The sequence below is a fragment of the Poeciliopsis prolifica genome, unplaced genomic scaffold (genome assembly GCF_027474105.1).
Source record: "Poeciliopsis prolifica strain line A6 unplaced genomic scaffold, Auburn_PproV2 SCAFFOLD025, whole genome shotgun sequence".
In the NCBI taxonomy this organism is placed as follows: Eukaryota; Metazoa; Chordata; class Actinopteri; order Cyprinodontiformes; family Poeciliidae; genus Poeciliopsis; species Poeciliopsis prolifica.
Window position 1 is genome coordinate 6,991,724 of NW_026562400.1, and position 19,278 is coordinate 7,011,001.

At 38.6% G+C, this 19,278-nt stretch overlaps 1 protein-coding gene across 3 annotated transcripts; it reads left to right on the forward strand.

Moving 5' to 3' along the window:
* The first annotated feature begins 1,754 nt into the window (after positions 1-1,754).
* On the forward strand, positions 1,755-18,540 carry si:dkeyp-97a10.3 (dual specificity protein kinase splA). Of its 3 annotated transcripts, XM_055047137.1 has the most exons (10): positions 1,755-1,841; positions 2,022-2,076; positions 7,839-7,942; positions 8,042-8,189; positions 9,168-9,434; positions 11,726-12,013; positions 12,328-12,441; positions 12,545-12,606; positions 12,756-14,615; positions 15,884-18,540. In XM_055047137.1, exons 2-10 carry the CDS (start codon positions 2,040-2,042, stop codon positions 15,911-15,913), a joined length of 2,910 nt encoding a protein of 969 aa, XP_054903112.1. In that variant the 5' UTR covers positions 1,755-1,841; positions 2,022-2,039; the 3' UTR covers positions 15,914-18,540. The 3 variants fall into 3 exon arrangements, with proteins under 3 accessions (XP_054903112.1, XP_054903111.1, XP_054903113.1); XM_055047136.1 differs by having other exon boundaries at positions 7,839-8,189; XM_055047138.1 differs by lacking the exon at positions 12,328-12,441 and having other exon boundaries at positions 7,839-8,189.
* Positions 18,541-19,278: the final 738 nt, after the last annotated feature.

Consider the following 19,278-nt stretch of genomic DNA (forward strand, 5'->3'; position numbering starts at 1 on the left):
AAATTCTCCAATTTTCTTTATTTTCTAAAATTACAGTGCCCTGAACATTTTCTCTGAGCAGCTCTGGCACTAGAGATATACATCTGTGGGTATTGAGGGCAGTTAACATCCATCCAACTTACCAGATGTATTCTTGGCATGCATTGTGTGAATGCAGGGTGCCAGCATTAAATCAGTCCACTGTATTTGAAATATTGCAAATACTGAAAATGCGATGACAATTGCAACTTGATTTTTTTTGCAGCTATAAAAGGAAGCAATCATTTTTAAGAGGAATATGGAAGAGCAAAGAAAGAAAGGAGGATTTGTTGAGCGCTGGCCACATGCTGGCCTAGTTTCTCAGTCTTGTTTCCATGTTATAATTGAGATTTTTCTGAGGAATACTTGAGCTAGAGTTCAGGCAGAGTGAGGATGTGCAGTAAAGACCAAAAAACATTTATTACAAGCTCTGTTTGTGTCCCCACTCGACCATGATGAACTGTAGAGTTTTCTTGAATGTTATGAAAAACAAACAAACTGTGGTATTAGTACTTCTCGTATGTATGGAAACACTGCATATGGCTACTTCTGTCAAGTAATGTCAGTGGATGATTTATGGTGCATGTCAGCCATGCGCAAAGTGATAGCCATCAGCTCACATCAGCATCCTGAAGTTGGTGTCAAAATATGCTAAGCTTGTGAGGATGGACCAAGAGGGCTATTAATCATTTGTCTTAATTCAATCAGTGAACTATGGAGGGAATGTAAATAATGCAAGAGTGATTATTAATGCAGAAGGCAGTTTACCAAGAGTCTGAAACATTTCTAAAACTCACAAAACTATTTAGGAACAGAATATGGAAGAAAATCTTTCTATACATCTCACAATGGCATCAACGATATCAGAGAGAGCACACAACAAAATAAAACAAAACTTATGGCCAACTACACATGAGTTTTTGTTGCTGAATCAACTGATGTCTGAACAGACTTTCTAAAACAGTAAAACTTACAATAGGTTTCAAATGAGAAGGTGGGAAAGGTCAAATACAAACATTTAAATACAAACATCCAATAATAAAGTTAATAAAGTCTAGAAATGTAAAGATTTGAGAGGCAGTGATAGTACTAACACCTGTATTTTGTGTTCATTCTTAATTACAAATATGCTTTTTTTTCATTTGATGGTTGATTTGGTTTGGCAGTCAGTCAGAGAACAAGAAAAAACAAAACACACTCAAAGTTTGAAGCAGAAAGCTTTCATATATTTATTTATAAAAACACATACATCTTGTTTTCTAATTATGTAAAAAGTATGAGACATTGTGGATACTTTCTCCAAGGTTGAATTGAGCTTTTCTACAACAGCATCACAGGTTGTCTTAACAATAAAGACCTGGTTACTAAAAATACCAGGGTTTAGATATGGACGATCAGTCAGAAATAAAACTGTCTGAAAACCGCCAACACTCAATTAAAGCAGAAATCATTTTTATGTAGCTTAAAATTCAACAGAACATTTAGAATAATTTCCATAGAATATTTTTCAAATTCACACTGAACCCTTATTAGCCTGAGAAAACCTCTTTAGCTACTATTTATAGCTAATAAATAGACTAATTAGCTATTAATTGTTTTTAATAACTAATAAAACATAAGCGCACCGTCTGTGAACTGCCGGGGTTTCCCAGGAATGCTTTCACTTTCAGTTACGTAAATGTGTCCTGGCCCTTTAAGACACAGGTGTGACCCGGCGGTGACAGGTGAAGCAGACACAGGAAGCTGCCACATTAGGAAACAAGCGATACATTTGAAGCCGTATCGGTGTAAAAACAACATGAGTGAAGGACGAAAGCATTTTGGTAAGAGTTATACAACCATTTATAGGCTCGTCTAAATTTTAAAGACGCAGTTTGTGTTGAAAACAAAGAAGAATTTGTGATTAGATATCTCTAACAGCATTTTGTGATGAAATGACTGTTAAACCTTTAAAAACGCAGGCCTTTGCATTTAAGGTAGTGTTGTTTGTTATTTGACCACAGACTGGCCTGACTGACGCAATGAAGGGCTGGCTCTCCACCGGTCTGTCTCTGGCAGGTAAAAATCATTTGCTGCGTCGGTTTCTTCTCTTCTTCCTGTTGTGTCCATCAAACACCCACACTATCTCTGAGTAGTTTCGGTAGAGTATTTACTGTGGGGAAAAAAATGCACGGAACAAGTGAGAGTCGGATCGCTGAAATATTTCAGGCACGTAAATAAAACAGTCGCGGTTCGCGCTCCCAAACCTTCTTCCATGTGAACCAACCAGTGATGGACGTGATGCCTTCAGAGGGTCAATTACTGGCTTTAAAATCCATTTTCAACGTAGAAATATGTCATCATTGATTTTCAAGAAAACGGTAGGTAATTAAAGATGTACAGAGATTTTAAACACAGTTATTACTGCTTGTGGTAAGTTGCCAAGGACAGTTAATCCTACATAGGAAAAACTCAAACAAGTCATTTGGTTCTCTTGATTTTCTCCAACTTTCACAATGATTGGCTCTCCTCGGTATTCCCTGGAAATGATGTACTAAAAGCTTTAAACTAATTCAATATTGTATTGCAGAAGTGCAAATTATTACTTTGCAAAGTTTTATATAAAACAAACTTATTCTAACTTACCTTTTTGTCATTGAGAGAAAAACATCCCACATTAAGGGATATTTGTTTCAACAAAATCATTCTGCAATTGTTTCACTTTTACATACATTATATTTCTTAGGACTGAAGCACGAGAAGGACATTTATTTATTTATTTTTTTATTTGCAGCTGAGATCAGGGGTCTCTCATATTCTCTTTTCTTTATCTCACATTGTTGGTCTGCTGCTTAAATTAGATCTTGTACTTTATGTTTTTCTAGGAGACATGACTTCATTCTATTTGGAGAACATTTAAGTCAAATAGAGGTAATCCAGTCCTCAAGGCCTACAGGCCTGCAACTTTTATGTTGCTCTGATTGATATTATTTCTTATTAAAAATCAACACCTAATTTCCCCACTTCAAGAGCGTGTTGTCTTGTCAAAGGCTCGGTCAAATGGTGGGATGAAAATCAACTCCTCTAAACCTCAAACCATGGTCTTGAGCAGAAAAAGGGCACAGTACTTTCTCTGAGTTGAGGATGAAGTCCTGGAACAAGTAGATGAGTTAATTATAGCGTCTTGTGGATGAATGAGGGAAAAAAAATTCCCTCATTCACCAATAAGTGGATTGTTAGGCCATCTGCAGGAATGTGAGAGCTGAATGGCAAAAAACAAAAAACAAAGTGATGTTAAATTAAAACAGAATAATAGCTAATTACTTTTCAGCTAAATTTCTAATCTCTGTATGTTAAAATTGTGCCACCTTAGGTGTCTGTTTAGTTCTAAATAATTATTCAACATGAAAAATGGGTGTTAAGAAATAATTAAAGTTTACAGAATTGTGCTAAAATACTTGCTACATGCATGAAATCATCCTTTCTCCCTAATGTGTAAAACAAAGGGGAGCTTTTGACTGTTTTGTGCATTAAATTAAATCCAAGCTCATCTTAAGAAAATTAATTGCACTGAAATTTTTAGACAAGTGGTGCATTAGTAAGGATTAGGGAAACTATCTGGAGAAATTATTAGGAGGAAAATAAGCTGCCTTCAACCAAAGTAGTAGTATTATATTTTAACGTTATTGTGCATTGAACCACGAAAATGCACAATACAAAAAAAAAAGTATAATATCGACAAATATCAATTTTTAAGTGTCTGTTGCAGTGAGATGAGCAAAGAAAATTATCACTAGGAATGCAAATTATATTTTAATTTGTTTATTAGCTTAGGGCTGTTGTTCATGCATGACAGATAATAATTGAAGTAATCATTAGAAGCATTTTCAAATTATTAAATACACATTTTGTTGTTTAAAGATCCCACGAAACAGCCATCCAAGCAGAAATGTCTACAAAAATTCAATTGCCCTTCTAAATCTTTGCTGTGCCTCTCATACGTGATTTTCTGGAAGAATCAGAGATATAAACCTTTGGACAAACACAAAAACAATTGTTCAAGCTGAAGAGATCGATTGTCGGGTTAAAATTTCATTCTCTTTGGATCAACACAGAAAAACCTGAAGCTCAGCAACAAAATATCAAATTGTTTCTTTCTGTGATATAAAGTCTGCTTTATTGTCATCAACAGCAGTTGGCAACTTGGCCTACAACCTTGGGGTTACATTTCAAGTTAGATTAGAAATGGACATAAATACTTTTTCCTTAATTTTACCCAACTCTTAATCAGCCTTCTGGTATTTGTGAAAGATTTCCAACAGCCCTTAAACTGCTACATCACTCATGGGTGTTGTTCTCATGACTCATTAGTCTTTGAAATGCAACAAAAGGTAGAAGCATTTAACCCTTTTGTTTATAACTCTTAGTCAAGTAACTGAGGTTGCTGTATTTTTTTTCTCCTTCTTTAAAGGTTGTGAAATAAAAGTCCAGTGAGATCGATCATATAGTTTAGTGGACAGAGGTCTCTTCGATGGTTTTATGTGCCAGTGAAAAGGGACCACTGATTCAGGTGACTCTTTCCTGCCTGAACATGCGATACTGTAAAACAATAAATCCTTAAGATACATAAAATGTATTCAGTTTATTGTTTCAGAGAACATTTTCCCCTAAACATTTACAAACTGTCTAAAGTACCTTGAAAAAGGATTCATATCTCTTAAACCTTTTCACATTTATACTTTCATATGTTTACTCTGACTTTATATGGAGGAACAACACAAAGAAGAACATAATTTCAAATTGAAGGCAAAGGAAAGATGGTTTTTAACTAAAGCTGAAGTCTAAAACATGTCATGCCTTTGATTTTCCCTGAGTCAGTTCTCTGCAGCTACTGGGGGAAGGCAGTTTGGATATAACTCTCTACCACCTTTGCACTTCAAGTGACTGAAAAATAGGTCAATCTCAGACTGAATAGAAGAGAAGTTTTTCAGTCTTGCCAAAGATTGTAACACAGCTTAGTTTTGGCTGCATATTTAGCCTCTTTGTTCTAGAAGGTGAACTTCTGGCCAAACCTCAAGTCTTTTCCAGCCTACAACAACAACAGGCTTTCTACCAGGATTACCCTGTATTTAGCACTCAGCTGCACTGTGTCTGCTGAAGAAAAGCATACCAACAGCATGATGCTGTTTCATATCGTATTTTAGGATTGTAGACTGGTAGACTTCGTTTACTAAAGCAAAATGGTTTCATTGGAGTGGTATCAAAGGGGCCTAAATAGTATTGTGCACTTCACAGGTTATGTTTTGTTCCTTTTCTTGCCACTAAAAAATAATGTATTACTTTATAATGGCATATCTATAGAATTTTCTGTGAAACACAGACAGGTTATTTGATGTTTTATTAGTTTTGTAAGTCACATAAATTTGCAAACTGAGTTTTTACTGAAGCTCATTTCAGGTTGTAGAGGCCCGTTTTTTGTCACAACTCCTATGCAAATAAAGTTTGTTTCATCTCTGTTTGGCATCAACATGTGGTCAAAGTAATTTTCAAGCTCTGGCAGAATTTTCAGGCTTATTTTTTGCATCAAATGCCACATTGGCTGTGGCTCAATATACTGTGATCACACTGTGAATTCAACTTGGAACATTTATTTTGCAGGAGTTGTCTTTGAAAGTTTTAGCTTTTGATCCACATGCAAAACACTTGACAGTGCACTCATTGCACTCAAGCCTTTTGACCTCCGGTATTGTTACTGAAGTGTACTGCTGAGCAACATAATGTAAGTGGAACCAAATGGGTGGCAATGTTGGGTCTGTGTGATTTGCAGTACTACTGCTTCTTCACACATGACATGATGCACATAGACCAGAATTTTTTATTTTGTTCTTATTTGTTCAGAACACTTTCTTCACAAACTTAAAGTGTCCTCAACATGGCTCCTTGTAACCAAATGGAACTGGTTATAGGTTTCGTCCAACCTGTTTGTGGTTGAAGCATGATTTCTTCATTCACATCTTAATTCTGCTATTAAATATTAAGAAGAACAACGTATTATGTTTAAAAAAAAAAACAAGTATTTCCAACATAGATGACAATTCTCTAGCCATTTTCTTGCCAAGGAGGATAGAAAAATCAGCTTGAGGTGCAAGTATAAAAATAGAAGCTAATTGTTTAGCTGGGCGTCACAATCCAAACAAACAAGATGGTCAAAGAATGCAGAAAGAAAGATGGCACACCTTTGTGTCTGAAGCTTTCACAATCCAAACTGTGAGTCTTCAGCAAAGTAAAAAATATGTTCAAGTTGTATTAGAAATGTAGAAATATATTTTTATGCAGTACGTAACACAAAATTTAGAGCATAATCTGATTACTTTTGTTTAAAACAGAAAAACAACAATATTCCAGTTTTTGCACACCATCTTAATACAGTTATGTTTTCTATATGCTATGTTGATTTTGAGGAATAGATGTAGTAAAACTAAAATAAACACCTCAGTAATAGCTTACCTTTGTCTACCTTTTTGCACTTTTCCTTTTAAAGATTAACACAGGTCAACAAGATGTTATTAGATGGTTAATTAGTTGACTATCTGCATTGTGGCCACTCTACAGTAAGCTAATAGATTTTAGACAGCTTGATAAATGAAGCATGCTTTGTTTCTTGTGAGAGAAATGTTTTGCTGCCTTCTTTGTCATCTAACCAACAGTGAGCAACTCAAGGTGGGACAGGGGTAGCGCAGCATTACGCCTCAAACAGCCAGAGAAAACTCTGGAGGATGTGACACTTTTTCTTGAATTTAATTGAAAGGACTTTGAAACCACAGTGTTATGATGACATTTTATTTGTACATTAAATGCTGTCAGAACTACTGCTTGTTAAGATGACCAAAAAGCCTTAAAAGCATTTTTTTTGTCATTTCAGAAGGATAATCAGTCACCATTCTTTAAAACAGAGGTGCTCAAACTTTTTGAGACCAAGATCTACTTTTTCTCTCACCAGCCGGCTCTCACCATCAGGTTTTAAAGTTTAAAACTTAATGTTTTCATCTTCAGTAGAAGAAATAATCCCCACTGAATCATTTTGCTTGTCTAACAGACCACATCCAAAATTCTAGGTACCTTAGACAGTTTTTGTTAAATCAAATGTAACTCGAGCATTTGTTTAAAAATACATTATTGTCTTTTCCAAGTCTTTCACCATACTAGATGAACGTGTTAAGTATTTGTTAGTAACCACCTTTTGTGTGTTGTAAATATAACACTATACAGGGGCCCATTTTTCTTAGCTACTCTTCAAAATTGAAAGAACAAGAGAACATTTCATTTACATTCAACTTTTACATTTAGCTCCCAATATGTTATTTGAAAAGTTTAGAAGAATTGGAAACTATGACAAGCATTGAAGCTCACCTCACCACCATGGAAAGACGGTGAAGAGGAAATATCTATTGAAACTGATACTAATTCGACTGAACTGAAAGATTTTTGTGCAGACTATGCAACCACACTAAAAACGGTAAATTTATATGTTTAATCACAGAGGAAAGAATCTTTCATTAATCTTTCATCCTGTCAGAAATAATTCAATTACAAATAGAACTTTAATGGTGAAATGGTTAATATATTTTTTAAAACATGTAATAGATGGGCTTTGGTACCATTTAATAGGTCATTTTAAAGGCTGAATAACCTTTATGTAGCCATCAGTTTGTACTCCATACTGTAATGCTTCTGATGTAGCTCCACCTGTTGGTGGTTTTATTATTCACCCAAACAAAAGTTGATGTCAGATATTTTGTACTTTGTATATATTTTTTTATATTACTTTATTTTTCTTTTAGTTCTCCTTTCTGCAAAAGTCCTGGCACAGACCCCAGTGCCAATCAACTTCATCCCAGCTCTGGTGCAGGTCCAAACAGGCAGTGATATCCTGTTCACAGTGCAGGTTGACGCTGCTGTTTTCTCCATGTCATGGGCTTACCAAACGGGAGCTACTCTGGGTATGTGGACCCCATCTGCCTCTTCTGACAACAATGTACCTCAGTTCCAAGGCAGACTCGTCTTCAGTGCCACCCAGCTTCGAATCAGAGCAGCTCAGCTCAACGATGCAGGGTTCTACACAGTGGATGTGGTGCCCGCCTCTTCCACAGGCTTTGTGAAAAACTCCCGATCCGTGGAGCTGAAGGTGTTTGGTAAGAAATAAAGGAGTGTGTCTGAATGCAAATAAAGAAGGGGTGGTGTATGTGAGAAAGTGTATGAGAGAGCAAAGGCAGAAGACGGAGAAAAGGAGGGGGTGTAAATTAATCTGGGAGGTATAATGAAATTAGTGACCCACAGACAGTCAGGTAAAAGTAATGAAAAAGTAGGAGGGGAGGAAGCGAGTAGCTACAGGCTTTATGCCAATTAAAACCCATTTGATGTGCAGAACCCATGCTCTAGATGTCTAATATCCTCTAAAGGCAGTGCTGAAAGTAGAGACTGTAGCATTCATTTATATTTGGTACTGTATTGGAGCCTGAACAGCTGAGTGTCTTTTTATTTCCAGCCCACACTGGAAGGATAACACACAGAATTGCTCTCCTCTCTCAGCAATACTAGGATGGAAAGGTGACCGAATTATCTGAAGTCTGTTTTTGCTGAAAGGTCACGTTTTTCCAAACCAGTCCTTGAGCTGTATTCTGAACATCTTGTTTACTCACTTGATGCTCTTCGGAATCAGAGGCTGCTTAAATCCTGAAATATGAAATGCTCCTGCTGAGTCACACTTATGCGGATGCTCTGAGAAAGTAATTAGGGCTGTTTAGTAGTGGCTCTAATGTTTTTGTTTGTTTGCTGTAGCTGCCGCGGTTCCTCTATTCTCTATGCTCTGTCCTCTATCCATACGCCCCCTCTTGTCCCCGTCCAATTATTTAACGTAGGCAGTCTGCCAGGAGGCATCTTGGCTACCACCCGCATCGTTTGCCCTCTTATTCACCATCTGTGCTTCTAGCTAAATGCTGTCCCTTCTCAGCCCTTTCTTGCTTGGATTACAACAAATTTTCCTCTACAGAAACGGCAAACTGCTCCCTATTGTACCATAGCTCCAACTTTTGTGGTGTGTTCTCAGGCTGCAAATCTACATTCACTGTTTTGCTGAGATCTTAGGTAAAATGTTTGTGTTTTGTTTGCAGACCCAGTTGCTGGGATAAGTCTGACTGTCCCTTCAGTGGCAGTGGAGGAGAAAAATGTGTCTCTGAGTTGCACGTGGACCGGTGGTACTAAAGTAACTGCACAGTGGCAGAAAGATGGCACAGCCATCACACCCGATTCTAGAATCACCATCTCCAGTGGCTTTTTAGTAATCAACCCAGCCAGACGTGATGATGCCGGAGAGTACTCTTGCACCGCCAGCAACAATGTCAGCGCCCAGACTTCCACAAAGAGCCTCACTGTCTACTGTGAGTTTACACTGACCAAGACAAGAGGCAGCTAATCTGCTGTGACCACAACAAATGGCAGAGGCTTATCTCCCTATCCACATTGCACTGCACGCTGCGTACTGAATTACGCCCGAATTGCACAAGACATCCTTCCAGAAGCTCACAGTGTTGCTTTTGGCTTTGTCCTGATCACATCATTAATTCTGATACGATGGTCTTACAGCAGAATATCTCACTGCCATTCTTATGCAATGCATCACTGTCCTTTTACATCAGAAAAAATGGTCCCTTTAACTAATAGAAAAAAAAAAAGAAAAGGCTCAAAACATTTTGGGTCTGGTAGATGGAAGGCACATAAAAATGAAGTGTCTTTATTTTACCCTCTGGTGCAAAAAAAAAAAAAAAATTCTTGAGAGGTATTGGTTGCAACAAAAATATGTGATATGACTGATCACTGGGCCTTATGCTTTCCTGCTGCCTGAATGTATCTTGTAAATCTTGAAGTGCAACTAATGATCATTTTCAACCTCAATTCATTTCTAGTTTTATTTTTTTAAAGCGATTGGTCAGTCTACAATTTAACAGTAAAATTGTGAAAAATGTCCTTTACCTGGTTGGCTTGGTTTTCAGGCCAACATGATTTACAATGGTGTTGTCATATTTTACATGGACAAAAGTGGTCAGTTGTTTTGCAACCTTGAGTTACTATAAGTTTAAAAATGCATTTGACAGCTTGGCAGATCTCAGATCATGTGTGGATTCTGATTGGAGTTCTGCTTTAGGTTGTTGTACCATAAACCCTCTGAAAATATATGTGAATTGCATTGCTCCAAATTTTAAGTACCTTGCAAGTTTACAAGAAACTTGAACTTTTTGAAATGTCACCTTGTTTGCCAGAATGACATCATGTGACAGTTTCACACTAAAGTCGTGAATGACTTGAAAGTGTAAGTTTGTAGCATTAAACCCTCAATTCTTTGGCATTTATTTGCATTTAGCCCCCTTTACCTTGATACTTAAATAAAATTCAGTACAACCATTTCCCTTCAGAACTCACTTAATTAGTAGCGTCCACCTTTGTGTTAATTCATATTAAAATAATAAAACACAGTGTGGAAGAAGGTGGTTTGGTCAACCAAAATGAACCTTTTACATGCCAAGTGGTACATGCAGTGAGAATTGAGCATTGCTCATCATACTAGATGCACAATAAAAGATAATTTCTTGTAGCTAAGCATAGTTTAGTCCTGGAAGAAAACCTTTTAGAGGGTATATGTAGCTTCAGATTTGAGTGGAGGTTCACTTTCCAGCACAAAAACAACTAGAAACATAAAGTTAAATGCAGTAATTTAGAACAAAACATTTTTAATGTATTTTATATGGAAACCAAACCTTTTTAGATTATATATTTTTTCAGTTTCATTTCTATCACATAAGATCCTAAGAATTTTATGTGATCGATAAGATGTTAGTTTGTGGTTCTGTTGTGATAAAGAGCGAAAAAGGTATAAAGTGTGCTATCATTGAAGTTACTGCTCAATTCATCAAATAAAAACTTGAGAAATATAAACATGCAAATACTTCTCTTTGTAAAATATTGTCTTTAAGAAAATAAGCTTTCCTAATACATGTTGTATTAATAAAAAAAAAGTCCTTGGTAGATAGACATTTTGACATTCTCTGGTCCTACTATTGGTTACACCTACCTCATGGCTACCATTCAACCTTGCATTATGCACATGCATTAGTTATGCTCAATTTGTAGACTACACATCAATTTGAAGAAGTATCTCTAGGACAATGGAAGGAAAAGGAAGTGAGCCACTTCAGAAAGATTTAAACACCTGTTTTTGCTTTGAAATTGTGGACAGCTGCTCACAGACTCATAATGAAAAATATGTTTCTTTCAAGATGAATCTGAGGCATGTTAGACAATGGAAAACACGACAGGATTTGAACAATTTCTGAAATCACAACACACATAGAACCTGACTGTTTTTAGCAACATAAAACCAAATGGCGTCTTCTGTCTTGGTTCCTTTCCTTAAGTCTTTTTTTTAAATGGAAATGTTCCCCTTAAATCCCACAGCAAATACAGTTTTTAAATTCTGGAATAAAACACAAAGTGCCCGTCTCTCGCTCATTAGCTGAGGAAGTTCAAAGAGGGTTAACTGCAGTGATTAAGCCTAATGAGGTAACTAAAGGCCTTAACTTACACAGTAATTCCCCCTTTAGCAGAACCTGCCATTTGTCAATCACTGAATTATGTCATGTTTGGTGACAAATGCTTTGTGATCATAACTGACCAGATGGACCCAACACTCCCGTCCTGACTGTCGACTCCCCAAAGAAATGCGTCGGTGGAGGGGACGTGTTGGTGGGCCAAGCAGTGCGTCTCACCTGTACTTCGACCTCGCTGCCCTCTGCCACGTTCTCATGGGAACGTGACGGACAGCCCATCTCATCCGGGGCGCCAGACAGTGGGGTGCTCAGTCTCCAGACCTTCTCGACTAAAGAGAGTGGCCAGTATGCGTGCATAGCCACAAACAGCATCACCAGGGGCACGTCGAAGCAGAGCTATAACTTGACAGTTGTGGGTGAGTTATGGTGAATGCTTGCCTCTGTGACCGATGATGGTCTAGGTTGGTTTTCGGAGTTGCTGCTGTATCTGTCTTCACAACAGGAGAGGGACAGTGAGCATCCTGGGAGATTGATCTAGTGAGATTGTGGTCAAAGTCGTTCAGTGACTCAGCTTTCTCCTTTTGGGTCTTTTCTAATGTTGCTTCTTTCCTGTAGTTACTTCCTCATCCTTTTGTTCTTTCTTCCTTCCATCCTCTTTCTTGTCTCTCTGAGCTTCAGAATCACTACCTTTATTAATTCTCCTTCCATGACTCTCTTCTCTCTGTTTCAGGTGTTTGTTTTGATGGAGGGGAAGTTGCAGGGATTGTGATTGGAGCTTTCCTGGGCCTCCTAATCATTGTGCTTCTTATTTTGTTCCTCGTTGTTCTTGTGCGAAGGAAAAGAGGTAAGTCTGTAGTCGAACAGTCATCGTAATATTTTTAACGTTCATTTCTAATGTGAGTAATTTTTTTGCCTTAAGATGCCAATTTATTCTTTTGTTATTACAGCACAGGCACAAAGGAGCAATGTTGTGTTTGATCCGGAGACAGATCCAATTGGAAGACCTCTGGTAAGCCACCACAAAGTTTACACATGATTCACTATTGATTTTGTCTTTATTCTGTCATTACGATGCCGTTGAAGGCCCCTTCACAAATAGATCCTATCTTTCTTTTGCTCTCTCTTCCATGCCCTCATTTATCACCTGGTCACTTCAAGCCTCCAGATCCTCAAACTAATGGTGTATGGAATTTGGACCAAGGTCTCCAGCCTCCGCTCCATCAGACGAACAGGCAAGCAAACCAACCTGAGCACTTAATCACCAACAACCTTGAAACCCAGGCAAGCCCACAGGCGCGGACTCTGAACAGAGAGCGTGACTTTGACGTTCAGCAAAATAATAGCCGCACTCGCACAAACCAACGTCGGCAAAATCTTACCTCATACCCAAACGATGGCTTTGACAATCCAGCTTTTACACACATGGATTCTCAGAATGTAAGCTTGGCTCCGAGCATGCAGCAGCAGCAAAATCCAAACATTCTTATTCAGGCCGTACCTGGGCAGGGTGGCAGACAGCCTCCAGCAGTTCAAGTCAGCCTCAATTCTAATAATCCAAACAACAATGCTCATATACCCACTATTAATGTCAACCTCAACTCCTATCCAGGCAATGGCCAACAGGCTCTGCAAGAAAGTTCTTCTCCTCCAAGTAATCAAGGCTTTAATGGTGTTCCACAAACGCGAAACAACTTCAGAGACACAAGGTGGTTGAATGCTGCAACACAAGGCGGACAGTTCTATCCAAGTAACCACAGACTAAATGGTCATGTTAATCAAAATTATCAAGATGAAGCTGGACTTATTCCAACTGGATACACACATTTTAATAACAATATGACTTCCCAGCTAAATGAAAACACACAGACCTATCAGCAGGAGCCAGAGCCTCATAGAAGACCAGACAGAGAGTCAAGACAACATGAGTCAACACCGAGATCCAGGCAGAGACAGATCCCATGGGACTTTCTCAGAGGAACTCCAGCATACCCCAACGGGACGCCTCAAAGAGTACAAATGCAACCTGAAGCTGATTCAGATTACAGTGCAGAGTACACCGTGCATCCTCCCATACGAGAGGGACGTACAGTAAACAGACTGCCACCTCAGAGCCAAGCCGATACACGGCGGAGAACTCCTCCGAGACGCGATCCACCCTCAGAGGACAGTCAGACCTATCATGCTGCTGATCGTCCTCAAAATGCTAATAATGATATGCTCCCTGAGCACTCACACCACACACAGAGAAACCCCCGTGCAGAGAGGGAAAGGTCTCAGCGAGACATCAGAGGTAGCCAGACTGCCCCCAGGCAGGAAACTACTCGCAGCAATAACCCCCAGGCATCGCCGCTCATGAGCCAGCAGGCCTCTGCAGGCAACGCTGTTATGTCACAAGAACCCACAGCACAACAGGGACTTACTACACCACAGGGCACAGATACAAGAGCTTTGGCTGATCCTAATCACCTTCACCAGCCCCACACAGCACAACAAAACATAGTTGCACCAGCCCAAACACGGCGAGGTCAGACACAGCCTGTCATGCACGGTGCCATCCAGCCGCGTCAGAGGGGCGCCGATCCAGTCCCAGTGCCTCCTGCCCAGCATAATTCCAGTAACCTAACCCAGGCTGCAGTGAGAGCCCACACTGAGAGGGCTCAAGTATTTAAAAATCGGAGAGAGCAAACTCAGACGGCCCTGATTCACTCTGGCACAGTGCAGACTCCAGCTCCTGCTGCTGGAGGTCAACAGCCACCTCCGCCTCCTCCTCCTATCCCTCTGGAACAGTTTCAAGCCCTTCCCAAGACACACACCCAACACAAATCCCCAACAAGGGTTCCACAGCCGCTCAGACAGAACATGCCAGCAACTCAGCGGCAGCACGGTGCATCTCGCCACACCACCATGATGCCTCGCAACCACCACCATCATCCTGGCCACGCGCAGGCAGGCGCACACCGGCACGGCCATGTGCACACTCACAATCACAGGCATCCCGCCAATGCTGCTGCATGGCAGGTGAGTATGCATAAAGATAGCAGGCAGCAGATGCCATATGGTTAATGATCATATTATTTTCTCCAGCATGTGGCCCTCTCTCAGATGTGCACCTTTAGCAAATGCTTGCTGTGTTTGTGAATTATTATTAGCTCATTTTCATTCTTCCCAGCAGTTTCTCTTTTTCTCTAATCTGTTTATTTCTTTCTGCATATGAAATCTTCTGTAAGCTTGCAGTGCTTTGCAAAACTATATATTTTTTACTTGTAAATTTGGTCACATTCTAACCACAACTTCAGTTTATTGTGTATGCATTTTTTTGCCGTAGGTATAGTTGTAAATTATGAACAAAAACTTGTGATTTTGTTAATATTTTGCAAATAAAAAGTGTGGCATGTACCTATTTGGGCTATGTCTCAGCCATATTAACAGACAGAACATTTTCCCTGTTCACCTTTGCAAACTAACTTTTGTTCACACAAACAGATGCTCTCTGTCAGATATGACTGAGATCATCTCTGTATGAAAAAAACTGTTCTTGCCACTGATTTTCAATCGTATTTAGATCTGGACTTTCACTAGACCTTTCAAACATTTAAGCATGCTTTGATCTAATCTACAGGAAGCTGAACATCTTCCTCAGTTTCATCTTGTAGAGACTATGTTTCTTTTATGTTTATTTTGTGATTTTTTTGTTTTTTTCTGAATTTTTTTATTCAGCATTTGCTTTTTTCTCTGCAAGATTTGTGGCAAGCTTTAAACAGAACTTCTTTGTGGTTTTTGAACAGTAGAGTTTCCCAGCCACTTTTTCTATAGAAGTCAGATTTGTGGACTGTAAAAAAAATAAAAAATTCTTACACCTGAGATGTGGATCTTCGTGGTTCATCAAGAGTCATTATGCACACATTGGCTAATAATTAATGTATTGGTAGCATAGGATATTTGTATAGGTATTAAAGGTGGCACAACATTTTTCAGCGTTGTACGCATTTTATTTGTAAAACATCTTGACATGAAACATGTATTTTTTTCTCTTACGTCACATTTATGCACTTCTCAATGAAACACACTGAATTGTTTGGTTGTAAAGTGACAAAATACACAAAATACTGTAGAATAAGTATGTATACTTTTGCAAGGCACTGTATGTCTTTTCACTATCGTTTTCATACCTTAAAAACTGTCCTTACTCCTTTGTGTTTGTGAGAGTAGTTTATCATAGTAGCTGTGTGACTGCTGCCTCCTCTGCATGACATGTTGCCAATGAGGGCCTTGTTGTGTCTTTCCAGCAACAAGCCCACAGAGGAAGACCAAGATGATGACAGATGTCAGCAGACAAGGCTCTGCAACTATCCCGCATGCACTGTCACAAACAAACAGCTGACAGACGTGATCTAATATTCCACCAAGCAGGACCGACTCCACAGAGTCTGCTTTCCAAAAAGACTGTCATTCCCTGAAAGTTGGTGCAAATTCAGATTTTCTGCAGAAGGAGTGAACACATCACCCATGGTGATATTAAGCTTTCAGTGTTGTCAATTTCTTTGAAAGAAATATGGTCCCTTTGAGAATTTACAAAATCAGATTATCTGAACGATGCTTAAGTTATCAGTAAAAAGCAGCACTAACAGGATAGCTCATTGTTCCACAGACCCCGATATTTTGTGCTGTTTTGACTCCCAACTCACTGGTCATATATCAAAATTTGCCCAGAGTCTGCTCAAAGAAAGTTTAATGATCAATGGCTCCTGACCATGTTCGTATCCTACCATTCATTCATCAACACAACTAAACACTCCTGTGATAAATTACACGAGAAGCAGTTGCATGAATATCTGTGAACACCTGAGCTAGCAGTGACAGACTGTAAATGGAAAAGGGACCCCGGCGCAAGATGGACTCAGCTGCCGGTAGTGGTGACAGTTATGAAAGAAGAAATTAGCAGTAGGGGTGGTCTTGACTCACACTGAGCTATTTATTTTGTGCCTTCTGTTAGCGGATGCCTCTTCTGACACTTCTCAATTAAGAGGATTCGCCTCACTGGTGCTCGGAAATAACGCTCAGCTTCACAAGAAGGGGGATCCCGTGAACGGATGGGCGCTTATTAATTAAATGCTTTTATGTGACTTAAATGGCTTGGAAAATAATCACACTGAACCATGAATGAGGTCAGCTTAAAGAGCTGAAACTGTCATGCTTTTCTGCTGAAAAAGCAGAGTTGTCATTTTACTGGGTCATGCACATATTTTTCTTTTGCTGTTTATGTATTTATTGATTTATAATGGTTATATTTTCATAGCAGAAGCACCACACACTGCTGTGTATATGTCTAAAGCTATAGCTCTAGTTTATTTGCAGAACATACTCAGATGTGTTTGACTATTAAGGAAGTGAGGTCTCTCAAGTAGTCAGGAGCAGTCAGTATTTTACCTGCTGTTGACAGCTGTCTGACTCAATCACCCAGCTAATCACAGTAGACCAAAAATTAAAGAGGATCTTACACAAATTTTGAAGCCGTGATGTGAATGATATGCTACCTTTCATTACCTTTGAGTTAGTAAAGCTCTATTAGATCCAAGGTGTGGATTAAGACCCCAAGGAAGATGTTTTTTGTGACATATTTTTAAAACCAGACCCATATGTATCTTCAAGGTTTACAAAACTGTAGTATATGCCATGTGCATTATTTTAATGATCTAACAACTCTGGGTTGCCTCTACAAAACATTTCCACCATTAGCAATAATATTCACAGTGGAAGAGAGACTGTATTAGCTGCTGCCTCTTCCTGTCAGTATCTGTCCTGCTGAAAGCAGCTGAAATACTAGTTCTTCAATATTTTGACATTCAAAGCAAGTTTATGCAAGTTTTTCTATATTTTTCCACTCATAGAGTCTTAAAGAAGATGTAAGATAGAGTAAAAATGCTATCACAAGCTAACCACTTGAGCAAACTAAGCCACATGAGCCAAATATGTCTGCAAAAACAAAATGATATTCTGCAGAAACCACAGGTTTGACTAAATGTGTCATAGTCAAACAAATGTTTGCTGTAGTATTCATCTCTAATGAGTGACTAAAGTGAGGCATGCAGAATACTTTTGTGGACCTTATAATACTGATGAAATTCAATGTTCTGTTTTACTGCACTATAACTCTGCTAGACTTTTAAATATTGCACAAATTTTAATGTTTTTTTCGGTTGGAACTGTTCAGAAAAATTAATTTCTGGAAAAGGAACAAAACCTAATGCAAGATGACTGTTTACAAAAATTATGTGCATATTTACACGAACTCTGTATTTGGCCAGAAAAGCTGCATGATAAAAATGTAATTGGATGGATTTTAATATTGCATGGTTTTGTAACACCAATGTTAAATAGGCAGTTATTAACAAACTGCAGACAATGTAAATACCTCCTTCTATTTACATAGTGAAGATAATGTAGACGTTTATAAAATAATGCAGATGGATAAGACGTGCTATTAAGCTGGCTGAGCTTTACAATGCAGGTAAGAAGATGGCTGCTCATGATTACTACATTTTCCCTACTTGGAAAAAATATTTACCACTCAACTATATCTCAGTTGGACTAGTTTTTTCAGAGCAGAAGATCAAAAAACACAAGGCCAAAGATTTCTTGTATTTTTTAAAATAATGTTTCTCTGGATATGCAAAAGATTGAAAGTAAAAATTAGTCCAAAGGACATTAATATCTTAATTTTAAGAAACAATACTAATATGCTAAGTATTAATTTAATCACTGCCTTATAATAAGTATAAGTATCATTATGATTAGCCTCATAAATGATATTTATAACCAGATCATACAGTTTGTAATGCCACAGGTGCCTTATTATTTTGTTAATTTTTGCAGGGGTTTTGTACATTGCTTTGGGTTTTTGAGATATCTGTTTTAATAAAGATTTCTGTTACTGGTGTCTCCATATAGGTGCTATGGATTTCAAGAAATTACTGTCATCACAGTGGAGTCTCTTCTATTCACAAGAGATTTGCACTTGCAAAAATATTTCATTTAGCTCTTTCCAGTGGGAATTCGACCTGCCAAACATGATATTCTTTTCATTTTCTACACACACGCAAAAAAAACATCTCCTCAAGCATGCAGACAAGAAGTCAGTCCACAAACCACCTATTTATTCTGAAGCTCCTCTGAATCACAGAACAGTCTGCAGCCAGAGTGTATTTCTGGTCACTGTGTGTGCATAGTGATAATTATTCATGGTGCTTGTGTACACAGAGCGCTTGTTCAGATGAATCTTCCTCCTCCGTCTCATCGTGGCAGTGCAGAGCGTGCGTTTGAATCACGGCTCCATCCGTCTCCCAATCCCCGGCTCCCACTTTTACGTCACCTCTGATGAAAAGTCCTGCTGCTCACTATCGGAGACACTTCACGGTATACTAGCACTGTAATGAGTGAAGATGGAGTGCATTTGAGTACCTGTTCTAGAAAAGCTTGGAGCGTTGCCTGCTGGTTCCAGACGAAAGCAGTGATTTATGAAAAGTTTGCTTCAGTTTTACAAATGAAGTCCTTTGTATAATATCGTGTGCCTACTGTCTTAGGAACGAAGGCTGTTGTTTATGGCCTAACCAATTCAAATGAAATTGCAAGACATTTTGTTGTGAAAAACAACACAGTAAACCTCAGAACCTTATGTGTCGAC